Below are 16,224 nucleotides of genomic sequence, written 5' to 3'. Positions count from 1 at the left end.
TCACCCAGAATAAACAGGAAATACGGTTTACATTTTAAAAGTAAAACATCTGAAATAGCACTTGGTTAGATTTTGCTTGAGATTTTCCAGACCAAAGAAGAAAATTCTGAGCCTAGGGCTGGCAGCTCAACGCCTGTGAACTCAGGAGGCTGAGGTTGAGATCTGAGGATTGAGGTTCAAAACCAGGCCGAGCAGGAAAGTCCGTGAAGACTCTTAGCTCTAAGCAGTTTTTTTCTTTTAAAGCAGAAGTTGGAGGTATGGTTCAAGTGGCAGAGTGCCAACTTTGAGTGAAAAAGCTTAGGGTCCTGAGTTCAAGCCCTAGTACTAGCACAAATAAACTACTCATTTGGTTCCTGCTCAGCCTGAGGCCTTACCAGGGCTGTGATTGGTGAGAAGGCTGCAGATGGACTTGCTCTGTTCCCTCAGGATGTGTAGCTGGGCTGGCTGGGCGCAGACTCTGGGTAGAGTGAGGTGAGGCACGCTGGGAGCCCTGTACCTGGGCTCTCCTGGCTGCGATGGGAGAAGATGGAACTAAAGGATGTATAGCTCTTTGTTGTTGTTGTTGTGTGTGTATGTGTACGTGTGTGTATGTGTGGGGGGAGACCTGGTACTAGAGCTTCAACTCCAGTCAGGTCCAAGTGCTGTCCCTGAACTTTTTCATTCAATGTTGGTGCTCTACCACTTGAGCCACACCTCCACTTCTGGCTTCTTGGTGGATAATTGGAGATAAGTCTCACAGACTTTCCTGCCCTGGGGCTAGCTTCACACTGCAATCCTCAGATCTAAGCCTCTTAAGTAGCTAAGATTATGGGTATGAGCCACTAGTGTCCAGTGGTGATGATTCTGGCCCCAGTCCTGGGGCTTGAACACTCAGCCTGGTTGCTATCCCTGAGCTTCTTTTGCTCAAGGCTAGTGCTCTACCACTTGAGCCACAGCACCACTTCCAGCTTTTTTCTCCCTGTTTGTATGGTACTGATGAATTGAACCCAGGACTTCATGCATGCTAGGCAAACACAATACCACTAAGCCACATTCCCAGTCCCACAGATTCTTATTCTTTAGGGTAGTACTGTGTGGATTCCTGCCACTAGCTACTAAGGAGCCTGAGATCTGAGGATTGCAGTTCAAACCTAGCCAGGGCAGGAAAGGGCCGGAGACTTTTGTCTCCAATCAGCCAGCAGAAAGTTTGGTGGTAGAGCTGTGCTGGAGTACTAGGGCTGACCTGTCTCCCTGTGCTGACCACCTGCAGGCTTCTCCTTCTTTCCTGCTCTCAAATGATACAAAGGCTGGGACACAAACCATGCTGAAACTGCTTTCAGAGGTCATTCCCCAAACACAACTGTAGCTCAGTATGGTGATACCTGCCTGTAATCCAAGAAAGGATTAGGAGTGCCAGGCCGTCTGGAGCAAAGGGAGCTTGAGATTCTGTTTCATAATCAAAATGAAGACACCGCAGTAGAGATATAGCTGAAGTGGTATAGAGTTTGCTTAGCTTGAGGAACCCTGACTGAGTTCAACCCCAGTACTACAAAACACAAATTAGAACCAAGCCAAACACTTGGCAGTTTAGTCCTCGGTTGTGGCCAGGAGCTAGAGGAAGCCAGACCTTTCCTCTTCCTTTGTGAGTTCCTCTTAGGATCTGTAGAGTTGTCTGTTTTCTTAAGGGTGTGCCCTGTTCGGTTCATTGGGGTGCAAGGGTCCATTGCAAAGGCTGGTGAGAGTAGGCCACAGTGATGCAGTATCTGCACCTGCAGGACAGATGTGTCTATGATTGGTGGCTGGGTGAGGAGGTGGAGGCTGTGGGTGAGCCAGTATGCGCCTGAGTCCAGCCTCCCGAGAGGCGGAGTCTGTGGGTGAGCCAGTGTGCCGCTGGTGCGCATGACAAGCTGACCTCGCATTAGACAGCCTCTCTCCTAAACCCCAGGAGCCAGTGCCTGGGTCACGGCCCTGCCCCTTTCTGAGGGGTGGAGCTTACGTTAGCTGACCAGGTCAAGGCAGAAATCCACAGGCAAGGCCGGTCACCCCTAGAGTGTGCCTGAGCAGGCATGTTCTGAATGGTCTTTTGTTGTCTTTTAAAAGAAATGGCTTGCTTCTTTTTTTCTTTTCTGTTTTATTTGGACACCTAGCACACAGTTACGTAAAAATACACTTCCTGTAGAATAGTCATTGTATGCTTGGAGAACTTGATGAACAAATCTGACATTGCTTCCAGCATGCACTGTGTAGAGACTGCCTTTATTTTCCTGGTACAAAAATTTTAATATTCCTATTCATGTAAGCATGGTATTTTCTTTAGGGTGGGAGACAGATAAATGATGGGAAAAAGAGATTGCTTTGTAAGTTTGGTGCGGGTCCTGAGGCTTCCACTCAAGGCCTGGGTTGTGCAAGACTAGTGCTCTACCACTTGAGACACACTCCCGCTCCTGGCCTTGCTGGTGGTTAAGCGCAGATAAGAGTCTCATAGACTTTCCTGCCTGGGCTGGCTTTGAACCATGATTCTGAGATCTCAGAGTAGCTAGGGTGACAGGTGTGAGCCTCCCGCTCCCAGCTAGGGGCTTTTTGTCTTGATATTCAAAGAAAACTGAAGTCTGGAGAGGGTAATGCCTTGCTCAGGGTCACTTATCTGGCCGTGGTGGAGCAAGGCAGGTTGGAACTGCAGTGGGCTGCTTCTGGGTGTATGATACAGTAAGGCAAGTCCGATTTCCCATTAAGTATTTCCTGGGCTTGCTCTTCCTGTCAAGGCTCCACTCAAGATACTTCAGAACCTGGGAGGAAGTAAGTACGCTTTGAAGCCAATAGAGCCTGAGCGAACCTGGGTAACAGGACTGACTGGCCTCTGGCTGGGAAGCTGGTGTCTGGACTGGCCACAGGCCCATGTCCTTTTGTTTTCTCCACTCGCTGAAGGCATCACTGCCTGGCACAGCCCCGGGGTCACTGGCTGCCTCTCTGAGTCATTTGACTCTGGCTCAGCCTCCTTTCTCACCTAGAGGAGTAGGGGAGGCTGGATGTCCAGGTCTTTAGGTCTTGGCAGATAGGTGGCTCTGGGGTGCATGAGAAATCGCTGATTTCGGGGACTCTCGAGAACGGCTAGATGTTTCTGTGGTGTTCAGGTGCAGTTGGCCATTCTCCACGCTGACTTCCGCCCTGGGGTCAGGTCTCATTTCTTATGGAAATCAGGAATTCAGTGGCAACCATTGAAGAGGGAAGAAGCCTGCTGTCTGTTTCTCTTGAGAATGTGGGCAGCCGGGCAGGGTTGGGTCCAGATCCCCACCTGACCACCCTGGATAGCAGCTGACTAGCCTCCAGTTCCCTTTGATCTCTACCCTGTGTGCTCCCTCCCCTTCCCCCCATTTTTCTCTCCCTACTGGCTTCCATTGTGCCCCCTCAAACCCAAAGGCCCCTGGGAAAACCATGTTCCCAGCAGATTCTAGCTGCAAACCAGGGTCAGGCTGGTGAACCGGAAGTGTTGGCACCGTTAGGTGTTGGTGTCTCCTATTGGCGCTGCCTCTGTGGTGGTCCCCACCCCTCCCATAGTCACGCTGGCTTCTGATTCTCGAAAAGCAGCTGCTGGCTTTCTGTTCTCTAGTCTGTGCCAAACCTAATGGGAAGAGGGTGCTGACAGGGGGAAGAGCGAATTTGATGGGTCTGATGCTCCCCAAAACTAAATGATGGATGATCCCACATTCAAAGAGCTGGCGTTGTGTGGGTTCAAGCAGTAGAGCACCTGTCTAGAAGCACGAAGCGCTGAGTTCAAGCCAAAACAAAAGAAACCCTGTTGGGTGTGGTGGTGCGGGCCTGTCACCCCAGCACTCCTGCTGAGGCTGGAGGGTGGAGAGTGAGGTCAGCCTGGGCCTTATCACAAAACAAATCAGACCAAAGCACGACACAAAACAAACTCTCCTATTAGAAGTAGAGCTGTGCAGTTTCCTTTTGGTCCTGTTTCAGTGAGCAGAGAACTCTGTCAGTGTGTCCTTTCATGAGTTCTGGGGGTAGTTCTGTCCTTGGGGTATAGTGGAGGGTACAGATCAGGGACTCTTATTCTCTTCTGGCTGACAGTCAAAGGGATTTTTGTGTTCTCCCTGGATTAACATAACCAGGCCTGTAGCGCCTTTCACATCTTCTCAGGGTTCTGACGCTCATGCTATTTCTTTATGGCAGAACACATTTGTTAAGTGGGTTATATATAATTAATCATCCAAACCAAGTCATTTATTTAAAAAGAATCTGTGTTGAAGAATCTTAGCAGACATGCTAGGCTAATTTGGGTTGCATTAAGGAGGGGGCGGGGATGAAGCTGGGCACCAGTGGCTCATACCTGTATTCCCATCTACTCAAGAGACTGAGATCTGAGGATCATGGTTAAAGCCAGCCTCAGCAGGAAAGTCCATGTAGAAGTTCAGGTAGAAGTGGAACGATAGGTCAACTGGTAGAACACCCGTCTTGAGTGGAAAAGCTAAGGGAGAATGAGAGGTCCTGAGCTCAAGCCCCAGTGTACACACACACACACACACACACACACCCTTAGAAACAAAACTTGACGTGACTCTTTTGCTCCTCTAGGGCCTGGGTTCCAATAAATAATTGCTACCTCATGTCTAAAGAAATTCCTTTTTCTGTGAAGAAGACTAAAAGTATCTTCAACAGCGCCATGCAGGAGATGGAAGTTTACGTGGACAATATCCGCCGGAAGTTTGGCGTCTTTAATTACTCTCCGTTTAGGACACCCTACACGCCCAACAGCCAGTACCAAATGCTGCTGGACCCCAGCAACCCCAGCGCCGGCACGGCCAAGCTTGACAAGCAGGAGAAGGTCAAGCTCAACTTCGACATGACAGCCTCGCCCAAGATCCTGATGGGCAAGGCCATGCTGAGCGGGGCCCCCGGCCGCCGCATCTCCCTGTCGGACATGCCCAGGTCCCCCATGAGCACCAACTCCTCTGTGCACACGGGCTCCGACGTGGAGCCGGACGCTGAGAAGAAGGCCACGTCCAGCCACTTCAGTGCCAGCGAGGAGTCCATGGACTTCCTAGACAAGAGCACAGGTCAGGCCCAGGCGGGGCGGGGCAGAGGCTGTGCTAGACCCACCTGGCTGCCCTTGGTGCCACACCTGTGGGGTCTGAGCTGGTGGGTGTTAATAGATGTGCTGAGTTAGAGCTGGAGGTCCCCAGATGTTCATCTCGAGTTCCAGTCTTTCCCACTCACTCTCCATGTGGCTTTGGGCAGGAGCCTGGCATCTTTCTGGAACGAGGTGATGGTTACAGGCTCTGAAGGTGTTTTTTGTTGTTGTTTGTTTTTGTTTTCATTTGGTTTTGTTTTGAGGCAAGGTCTTTCTATGTGGCCAGCGCTGGCCTTGAACTTGCATGCAGAAGCATTTCATTAATTTTTTTTATTAGATTTATTTTCATTTGATTTAATTTTGTTCTCATGCCAGAACTGAAGCTTTGAACTCAGGACCTTGAGCTCTCCCTTGGCTTTTTTTTTTCCTTTCAAGGTTGCGTTCTACCACTTATGCCACACTTCCCCCTCATGCTTTTTGCTGGTTCATTGGAGATAAAGAGTCTTTGATTTGTTGGTCCAGGCTGGCTTCAAATCAGGATCCTCAGATCTGAGCCTCCTGAGCAGCTAGGATTATGGATGGGAGGTACACTAGAGACCCAGCTGAGAATTGTTTTATTCTTAACAAATTGCTCTGTTTAAGCACTGTGGGCCTTCCGGGTCTTTCTTACAATGATCCACAACAGCTGCCTGGGTTCCACTACAGCTTAGCTGGTAGACACTGAAATTTGCAGATTCACGGGTGTTCCACGTTTGGTGACCCATTATTCTTTTGGATTCTCTCCCCGGCCCCCCAACTCCAAGGTGCTGCCCACTTTTGTTAGCTTGTAGGTCAGTGGTGGCCAGCCTCTATTAGAGCCCCGTGCCCGGAGGAGCTGAGTGAATCTCAAGGCCTCTGTGTGAGGGAGGAGCCCAAGCCCAGCCCCATCCTGGATCCTGGCCCTCTTCTTTCCCCTGCACCCTGCTGCCCTCTAGTGGTTGCGGTGGTGCTTAGCACTTAATAGGAGAAGCAGGGATGTCCTTAAATCCCACGATCCACCAAGACCCGGGAGTCAAGGAGGTGAGATCATCATGTCTCAGATCAGGAGGACCCCAGATGTATCTTCCCACCATGGAACTTTTAAGGGCAGCAACATGAACTACACACAGAAATTAGTTGTTCTGTAAAAAGCAGGCTTAGAACTTTTCCTTCAGGTGATCACGCAGCTCAGGCTCACATCTGTCCTCTGAAGAATGGCATTTAGCTTCTGAGAAGTTCCTTGCTCTCAGCATGTGCTCCAGCAGCCCTACTGCAATCTTCCATGGCCCAAGTGGATTATGTTCTGCTTTCCCCTAAGTGGAGCTCCGGGCTGGAACCGATGCCTTGCCCACCGGTACTGGTTTTCAAGATACCCAAAGAGTCATTAGAACTTCCCTGGGCCTGGTCTTTGGCCCCCTCTGAGCGAATGGCCCTTTGGCCTCAGAGCTCCACGGTGGAGTATCTGTGAGACAGCAAGGGAAGACTTTCTTCTTCTTCTTCTGTTTGATGTTGGGAAAGAGCTGCAGAGAGGCTCTTGTCACACTGTGCACGGCTGCTGCCTGAGTTGGCGTTCCTTGAGCTTTTCTTGTGGTGAGCTCTTGCTAAGTGGGAAAGTGGGTTCAGTATTGCTAGGTAGTACTGGTTTTTCAAGGAACCCTCAGATACCCCACCTTATACATAGTGACTCTTCAGAACTATGAATAACAACTCTTTTCTTTCCTTTTCCTTTTTTTTTTTTTGTCAGTCATAGGGCTTGAACTCTGGGCCTGGGCACTGTCCCCGAGCTCTTCAGCTCAAGGTTAGTTCTCTACCACTTTGAGCCACAGGGCTATTTCTGGTTTTCTGGTGGTTAAGTGGAGATAAGAGTCTAACAGATTTTCCTGGGAGCTGGCTTTGAACCATGATCCTCAGATCTCAGCCTCCTGAGTGGCTAGGATTACAGGTGTGAGTCACCAGTGCCCGGCCCTTTTCCTTTTCTGTTCCATGCTGGTTGAGGGGCTTGACCTCAGGGCTTGGGTTCTGTCCTGAGCTCTTCCACACAAGGCTAACACTCAACCAATTTGAGGCACAGCTCCACTGGCGGCTTTTTTTGAGTGGTTTATGGAGATAAGAGTCTCATGGAGTTTCCCAGCTGCTTTTTTTGTTTTAAATTTTGAGCTTAAGCTTCTTTCTTTAATTTGAGACTGGGTCTCACTGTGTTGCCCAGGCCTAGCCTTGAACCACTTGAGTTCAAGGGATCCACCTGTCTCAGCCTCTCGAAGGGCTGGGATTGTGCCTGGCGGCGCATGCCTGTTTTCTGAGTAGGTTTCCATGTTAAAACCCTGCAAGTCAGCATTTCTAGCAGTGTCTTTAGTCTATCCTCAGGTATCTGCAACGTGGTAGTGTGCAACATGGTTCAGCTACACCTCACACAATCTGCCAGCCCTTCAAATGCAGGGTTAGCATTGTTTTGTTTTGGTGTTAGTATTGGGGCTCAAACTCAGGGCTAGCTGTTTTGCTCAAGGCTAGTATTCTACCACTTGAGCCACAGCTCCATTTCTGAATTAGTCTCACAGGCCTTCCTGCCCAGGCTAGCTCTGAACTGTGGTCCTCAGATCTCAACTTCCTGAGTAGCTGGGATTACAGGTGTGCATACCAGTTCCTGGTTCTGTGCAGGCTGTGTGTGAGGTTATTGTGAATCGTTCCCCCTGTCCGGCCTGCAGAGGCTGCAGGAGGATTCTGTTCTCTCACGGAACCCAGTCTTGCGTGTCTGGTGTTCAGCCCTGCAGTGAGCGCAGGCTGAGATTTTTGTAACTGCAGAAAATAAATGGTGCGATTTAGCTCACACTTCGAATCGTACATCAGAGTGTAAAATCTTGATTAAATTATTTGACTTCAAAGGCCATTAGAGCTTCCTCTGGGTGATATTTATGGCTTTTTGAAAGGATTGGCATGCGTTTCAAAGTTTAATTGAAACAAGCATTTCCAGTGTTGCTTTTGCAGATGCCTAAAATGGTCTACAGAAGTCGTTGTCAAGCTTAGCCCCCGACATGCAGGCTGGGTAGCTCCGCCTTGGGGTCCCCCTGGGCAAGGTGGGATGCAGAACAGCTTCTCCGGCCTTTACCCACTCCACACCAACAGCAGGCCAACACACACACAGTTGTGTCGGGGACAACATCCCCCTAGGTTGCCTGCTTTCCCTGCGGGATCCTGCCAACAAAACCACAGTTCATAGCCTTTTTTTTAATATGGTAATTTTCCTTAAGTAGTTGTCCACAGGAGTTGCCATCAACAGAGCAGTTCATGCATACAGTGTCTCTTGATCACTGTGACCCCTTTGAACCATCTCACCCCTCCCTCCCACTTGAATGTTAGCACTGATGATATAATTCTAATTACTGAGCTCTCATCCTTTAAGATTCTTCAGTCTTCACATCTCATTTTGCATCATTGTTTTCTCCCTTAAAATACGGAATATTCACTGGGTGCCAAAGGTTCATGCCGGTCATCCTAGCTACTCAGGAGGCTGAGATCTGAGGATCACAGTTCAAAGTCAGCCCAGGCAGGAAAATCTGTGAGACTCTTATCTCCATTTAACCACCAGAAAACCAGAAATAGCCCTGTGGTAGAGCACTAGCCTTGAGCTGAAGAGCTGAGGGACGGTGCCCAGGCCCAGAGTTCAAGCCCTGACTGACACATACATACACACATACACACAACCCCAGCATATTCAAGAAGAAATGTTCTAGAAGAAACAATACTTTTTATAGGTTGGGTGTGGCTTTGGATCTTTCAGTAGATGCCCAGTGGGATTCTGGGTGCCCTGGCTGTCCCAAGAGGCTTTGTCTCGCTACATTTCCTGCAGCTGTGCAGGGTGGAGAGCGCGCAGGGCGAGGCCCTCCCTCCCTGCTGGCTTTGTTAGTTTGCTTCGGAGCTTACTAGGAGAAGGGCCGCAGTCTTCTGTCCGCCCACCGAGTTCATCCTGTGGGTATTTTTAGCTCCTGAGACTTGGGAATTATTTAAGACACCCTCGTGGGAGAGATTGCTTGGCAGTATGTCTTGCATGATGTCCTGTGTGGGCCTGTTTCGTGTGTCACAAGTATTGTGGGTTGTGTGTGTTCAGGGACAGTGGTTGGAATGGTGATGGGACCGCCCCAGCCCTGCAAAAGGACCCACACAGGGCAGGTTCTGTGCCAGGCTCATTTAGTAGTTTTTAAAGTAGTTAGTGATTCTCTCTCTCTCTGACTCTGTGTCACTGAATGTCTTTGTCTCTCTCTGCTCCTTCTGTCTCTGTTTATCATCCTGGGGCTTGAACTGAGGACTCGGGCACTGCCCATGAGCCTCTCTGTGCTCAAGGCTAGCACTCTACCACTTTGAGCCACAGCACCACTCCAGCTTTTTCTGGGTATGTGGTACTGAGGAATCAAACCCAGAGCTTCATGCATGCTAGGCAAGCACTCTACCACTAAGCCACATTCCCAGCTCCATCTCTTTGAGCATTTGGCTTGTTTATTGAAGATCCGAGTCTCACAGACTTTCCTGCCCAGAGTAGCTTCAAACTGTGATCCTCTGGTCTCAGCTTCCTGAGTAGCTACAATTCTAGGTGTGAGCCCCAGCACCTGGCTCGATTCTTTCTGATGTTAGTTGAGCATGTGCTTGGTACTAGTAGACATGTGCTGACCTGTCCCCCACTCACTCCATACCCGCTGGCCTCGGGCATTCGGGGCCCCAGGACTCTGCATTCCTATGGAATCTTCTCAATGGAGCAGCAGTGGTGGCCCCTGGCTACAGATGACTTTGTCCTGGGGCTTTCCTGAGAATTGAGGGGTATTTACCAGTGTCAACAGTCCCTTCGCAGTGGCAGTCCCTCTCCCCTAGTTGTGGCAACCAAAATCACCTGTGCGCCTTGCCTGTCAGGGCCTGGTAGGGATGGTGCGGGGTGGGGATGGCCTGGCATGTTGGGGCAGGATGGCGCCAGGCTGATGGCCCCTTGCTCCGATGGTGAAACCCATGTTTCCAAGTTAGTGGGGGAGGTAGCCACAAGCTGCAGCGGGCACACGTGGCCAGCTTCTCACTGTGTGGGGCTGGTTCACCGTCCTCACCAGGGCCCCATGGGAAGCCAGTCCATCCACATCCCCTGTCATGTCAGCCTGCCCCTCTTTCCTGATGCCAGCCTGGGAGCTGCGGAGGGCCCAGCCCAGGGGTTCACAGTGCAGCGGGGAATTGAACCCTTTGACTCTTAGTCTGAGCATCCCCATTTGTCAAGTTAGGAAACGGCACCTGGGGGCGGGACGCCTGCACCTCTCCTCCCCTGCCCTGGCTGCGTCCATCAGCCCGATCACCTCAGAATCCCTACGTCCATCCAGCTCAGGCGACCTGGCGGTTCTGTTGTGAGTTAGGCCTTCAGCCCAAGCTAGCTTTATTTAAAAGGGCCCAGAGGTGTACTGAGGGCAACCCAGTACTATGTCCTTGTGAGGGCCACAGGCACAATCCAAGGAGTCCTTAGGAGGCTCCTGAATGTTTGTTTTGATGAAATAAATGCTCTCATTTCCACTCTCCACATCCTTTTCCATGGAAAAGAAAGCTAAGTTTAAGCCCCTGGCATAGGAGACCATTCTGGATGAATGATCAGTGTCTCTCTCTCGCCATCTGCTGGTGAGTCTGGCTTCCTGCAGCCCGTGAGCCTTTGAATTGGAGGCTGGTGGCCAGGGTTCAGGCTTGGCCCTAGCAGATGCCGGCTGTGTGGGGGCAGCCGGTTCTCTTCCCCCACGCAGATGACAGGCCTTTTATGAGCCTGGCTGCCGATCGCCACATCTGGAGTTTGATGTTCCGGTTCAATCACTGTTTATTTTGAGATTTACACCCGAGAATGGGCCAAACCAGCTTCAGTGGCAGCTTAGCTGATTTGTCTTAGAGCTTTGGGTTGAATAGAATAACCAGGGGGCCGACTGCTTGGGGCTTGAGCAGTGTGACGTTGGGAAAGAAACGTTGTTCTGGAATGAAATGGTCAGCCCTTCCTGTCCCACCCGTCCATGAGGCCGTGATGCGTTTGCCTCGGGTACACTTCACATCTGCCCTCCCCTCGGTGCTCAGGGCCACACCTGGCTGGTTTTTTATTGCTTTGTAAAGTTGACTTCTAACAGTCACGCACTTTGTTTTCAGCTTCTCCAACCTCCACGAAGGCGGGCCAAGCAGGGAGCCTGTCCGGGAGCCCGAAACCTTTCTCTCCCCAAGTAGCAGCGTCCGTCACGACAAAGGTGGAGAGGCCGTGCACCACCGGGAGCATCCTGAACCTCAACCTGGGTCAGTGTTTCTGTGGTGCCTGGGGCTGTGTCTGCAGGCTGTGGCGTCCACGCTTTTTTTTTTTTTGTGGTTCTTGAACCTTGAACTCGTTAATCTGCACAGATATCAAACGCGTGTGTAAGTGATGAAGGAGAAGGAGCAGGGCATAGGGATTTCCTGCAGCTCAAAGTCATTTCACTTGGATTTAGCTTAGGGCCGGGTTGGCAAGAGGGCTGCCCTTGATCCCTGGAACCCTGCTCTCCAATGCATCGCAGATGAGTTCTCTCTCTCCCTCTCTCTCTCTCTCTCTCTCTCTCTCTCTCTCTCTCTCTCTCTCTCTCTCTCTCAGTCATGGGGCTTGCAGGGCCTGGGCATAGTCCCTGAGCTTTTTTACTCACTACCACTCTACCACTTTTGAGCCACAGTGCCACTTCAGTTTTCTGGTGACTAACTTGATTAACTGGAGATCAGAGTTTCATGGAGTTTATTGCCTGGGCTGTCTTTGAACCCCAATCCACAGATCTCAGCCTCTTAAGTAGTTAGGATTACAGGCATGAGCCACCGGTGCCCAGCCGACTCATATCTTTTTTTTTTGGTCGGTCATGGGGCTTGAACTCTGGGCCTGGGCGCTGTCCCTCAGCTCTTCAGCTCAAGGCGAGCGCTCTACCACTTGAGCTACAGTGCCACTTCTGGTTTTCTGGTGGTTTATTGGAGATAGGAGTCTCACGGTCTCTCCTGCCCGGGCTGGCTTTGAACCGCGATCCTCAGATCTCAGCCTCCTGAGTAGCTAGGATTACAGGCATGAGCCACCAGCGCCCGGCTCATATCTTTTTTATGCTCAGTTTACTGGGGTATATGGTTTCACTAATTCACTTCTGGTGTGTGTGTGTGTGTGTGTGTCTGTCTGTCTGTCTGTCTGTCTGTCTGTCTGTCTCCTGGGGCTTGAACTCAGGGACTAGGCACTGTCCCTTAGCTTTTCACTTAAGGCTGGTGTTCTACCAGTTGAGCCACAGCTCCACTGGGTAGAGGAGAGGTGGAGGAGGAGGGAGGGATGGGTGGAAGAGGAAGAGGGATGGGTAGAGGAGGGTAGGGTGGAGGAGGGGGGGGTGGAGTCCAGCTCACAGTGTTTGGCTGGGTCCTGTCCTCCCCTCTTCCCTCTCCCCAGGCACCCCATGTGCTCACGCTTCTGCATGATGCGCTGAGCTCTTGGGCTCGTACGTTGGTGGATGCGTTTGGCAGTGGAGGTTTGGGGAAGCTGAAGGTCCCTGTCCTGGCCCCACAAAGGTTCTTGGAGTTCCAGGTCTCCTGCATCATGGGCAGTCTGACCAACGCTTTGGAGCGGTTTTATGGGCTGGGTTTCAATCCCTGACACCCAGAGGATGTCTAGGCACTCGCTGGAGACTGAGCAGATGCTGTACTGTGCCAGCTGCCTTGTTGTCTCCTCTGCTCTAGTGGTGTGGGGCAGTAGATGAGACAGCAGAAGGGGTGAGAATGGATTCAGGAAATCTGCCTCTGCTGCTCAACACTTTCGGTGCAAGCTAGGGGGGGAGGGACTCTGGGGTGTGCTTCTCACCTGGGAACACCTGTCAGCCCCTGGTTTGTATGTGGGACAAATCCTCTGCATAACGCCATCCTCCAGGTGGAATGCATGTGCATCCCCACACGCACGCGTGTGCACATACACACACAGGCTGGAGGTCCCCCTCACGGCTTCCTTCCTTTTCTCATTGGAACCTTGGGCTGGGTCAGCTGAGAACAGAATCCAGGCTCTGTGGATGACAGACAGTCTGTCCTCGTTGTAGACTCTGTGCCTCTGAGGGTTTGGGGGAGCCGTCCCCCCACCTCTGGCTGGCAGGTGTCACTGTGTCTGCTGGTTTGGAGAATGAGCCCCGTGCCATAGCCTTTGGCCGTGGGGAGCCCCTGGTGACGTTGGACCCCGAGGCTGGCATGTCCAGTCAGTCCTCCATCCTCCAGGGCGGGTGATGGATGGGGTGAAACCACCAAACACATTTGCCGTCATCTCCCGTCCCGGCTCTGCCCGGCGGGAAGGTGGGTGCTGTGTGTGGGCCGCGCCCGGCTCCGGCCCTGACTGCGCCCGGCGTCCTTGCAGACCGCAGCAAAGCCGAGATGGACCTGAAGGAGCTGAGTGAGGCGGTGCAGCAGGCGGCCCCCGTGCCCCTCATCTCTCCTAAGCGGCAGATCCGAAGCCGCTTCCAGCTGAACCTGGACAAGACCATCGAGAGCTGCAAGGCGCAGCTGGGTACGTGTGCGGCCCACGGGCTGCGGCCACCGCCCTGGGAGGGCGCCCTGCTCTGCCCTCGGCCCTTTCGCACTGGGTCGGACCCCTGGTTATGGGTTTTCTGGTTCACGGTTCAGCAGGGCTCTGGCACTACATCCGAGCTTATTCTTGGGTGAGGCCGCCCCAAAACTCTGCATGCAGGAGGGGGCGTGTGGAGCCCCCTCTGTCTCCCTCTTAGGACGCAGTGGCATCTTGGCACTCATTGGCAGGGTCTGGCCCTTCCCTGCCAGCCGGCCCTCCCCACCAGGCACACACTTCTGCCCTGTGTCTCTGCCTCTTCCTCCCAGGCTGGCTGCCCACACATGGCCACTCAGCCCTCACCCCCTCCTAGAAGCCTTCCCTGAATGCCCTTTTAGTGTCCCATCACCTTCGGTGGCTAATTGCCCTGGGCCACTTGTGCTGGGGAGACAGAAGGGAAAGGGAATTGAAATACCCTCTCCTCAGCTGTCTATTATCCGTGTTGGGGGCTTAGCTCTGCATGACTTACACATGGGTAGGTGGGTTCTGTGTACTTGGAAGTGAATAGCCAAGGCCCTTTGCAGGCACAGGCTCCATCTGTCCCTGGGGTCTGGTGACCTGGCCAGGCCAGGGTGATACAATTCGAAACATGTCTTCTGTTTGTTTTTTGGTCTGAGACTCGAACTCATTGGCTGGTGCTCTACCCATTGAGCCACGCCTCCAGTCCCCAAACCGTGTGTCTCACTGGTAGCATTTGTCACAGAATACGTTAGCATTTGCTTGGTCCGGCTCTCTCTGTCTCGAGATGGCACCCAGCAGGCCGGCTTTTCTTTGGTCGCAGGTATCAACGAGATCTCGGAGGATGTGTACACGGCCGTGGAGCCCAGCGACTCGGAGGACTCGGAGAAGTCAGACAGCAGCGACAGCGAGTACCTCAGCGATGAGGACCAAAAGTCCAAGCCGGAGCCCGAGGAGCCGGCCGACAAGCTGGGGAGCCAGCCGGACAAAGAGCCGGCCTCTGCCAAGAAGAAGCCCAAAGCCACCAACCCGGTGGAGGTCAAGGAGGAGGTGAAAAGCACCTCACCACCGGGCGAGAAGGCAGAGGCGCCAAAGGACAAGGCCAGCCCCGAGTCCCCGAAGGACCTGGCCGACAAAGCCAAACCGTCACCTGCGCCCGCCAAGGAGAAGCTGAAGGGCAAAGAAGAGACGGACTCCCCCACGCTGCACCTGGGCTTGGACTCCGACTCCGAGAGCGAGCTCGTCATAGACCTAGGGGACGAGCATTCTGGGCGGGAGGGGCGGAAAAACAAGAAGGAGCCCAAGGAGCCCTCCCCCAAGCAGGACGGTGAGTGGGCGCGGGTCTGTGTTGGGCCTAGAATCACACCGTGTTATGGGATCAGGGCGCTGGCGCCTGGCGCCCCTCCCCCAAGCTGTGCTGAGCCTGGGCTAGCATCACTGTACGATTCCCTAGATGGTGACAGAACAGGCCCCGGCCCAGACCCAGGACCTACACGGGAGCCTGCAGGGTTTCTCCCTGCTCAGTCCTCAGCCCTGAGGTCTGTGTGCGCAAGCCAGGTGCTTCTAGTCAGTTGCTTTGCATCTGAGCTGTTGCTCAGCTGTTGCTAGCTCCTTTCTTTCCTTAAAGTGTTGGGATGACGATCAGGTGTGCACAAAGCCAAGGTCTGCACGTCTACCGTATTCTCCTCTCCTGAGGCTGCCCTGCCTCCCTGGCTACCTGGTGGGTGGTGCCAGGATGCTCCAGGTCTTTAGGGGAGCCGGGGCGGGGCCGGGGGGGGGGTTGGTGGGTGGGATGGATCCCGTTTGTTTTGCCTGCTTGTTTGTTGGTTGGGTTGGTTTCCTTTGTCTGGTCGGTGGGGGGCGGCCGTGCCTGCCTTGGCTGTGCTTGAAGATAAGGGGTGGGTAGAGGGTGAGCAGGCCCTGCCCCTTTTCGTTGTATTCAGAGCCAGCAGCTGGAGGAGGCCCAGAGTGCTGTGAGTGCTGATCCAAGTACTTCCTTCACGTCCTTCCTTCCCACAAGGTTATTACCTGCTGGCTGGGGGAGGCCAGGGGAAAGAAAATGCTGTTGAAGGCCCCAGTGGAGGTGGAAGAAGCGGAGAAACCCAGGGTCCTGTGTGAGGAGGGAGGGGCAAGTAGCAGGCTTTGGTGTTAACTGAGCCTGACTCCTGACAGAACGTGACTTCTCATCCACACCCTGGAGCACGATGAGTTTGTGTGTCCGGGTGTCCCACAGCTCAACGGCTCAGAGCAAGGCCCGAAGTACCACCGTGCTAGAGCTGAGAACAGGCTGCTTGTGGCTGACAGGAGTGGGGAGGGTCGATGGTAGACCGGCCCCGAGTTACCTCCTAGAGTCACAGATGGTTTGGAGACATTGAGTATGGTTTGGTGTTGTTGAGGGGCATTTATTCCTGAAGCTTCATAGAAATACCTGGGTGTGGGTGGCCTTGCTCGTTTGGCATAGTTTTATGGAATGGATCTTTGGATTGGTTGGTTTTAGGCCCAGTCTTCCTCCAGAGGAACAAGGCCAGGAAGTCAGATGCAGTGAAGTCAGTGTGAAAGGGGAAACGAAGATGGAGTAGGGAGAGGGCTAGGACAAGGTTGTAGATGAAAATAT

The 16,224-nt window shown here is 52.7% G+C and overlaps 1 protein-coding gene across 1 annotated transcript in view; it reads left to right on the top strand.

The window, feature by feature from the left end:
- The window catches only part of Zmynd8 (zinc finger, MYND-type containing 8), a 100,470-nt gene that overhangs the window by 53,702 nt on the left and 30,544 nt on the right, over positions 1–16,224 (top strand). The window contains exons 12-15 of the mRNA XM_013010737.1: positions 4,561–5,042; positions 11,216–11,356; positions 13,446–13,595; positions 14,434–14,937. Coding sequence (XP_012866191.1) covers positions 4,561–5,042; positions 11,216–11,356; positions 13,446–13,595; positions 14,434–14,937 — 1,277 coding nt within the window. The remainder of the gene's footprint in view (positions 1–4,560; positions 5,043–11,215; positions 11,357–13,445; positions 13,596–14,433; positions 14,938–16,224) is intronic.

Source organism: Dipodomys ordii, unplaced genomic scaffold, assembly GCF_000151885.1.
Source record: "Dipodomys ordii isolate 6190 unplaced genomic scaffold, Dord_2.0 Scaffold13, whole genome shotgun sequence".
Taxonomy (NCBI): domain Eukaryota; kingdom Metazoa; phylum Chordata; class Mammalia; order Rodentia; family Heteromyidae; genus Dipodomys; species Dipodomys ordii.
This window is presented reverse-complemented; position numbering and strand designations above follow the sequence as displayed.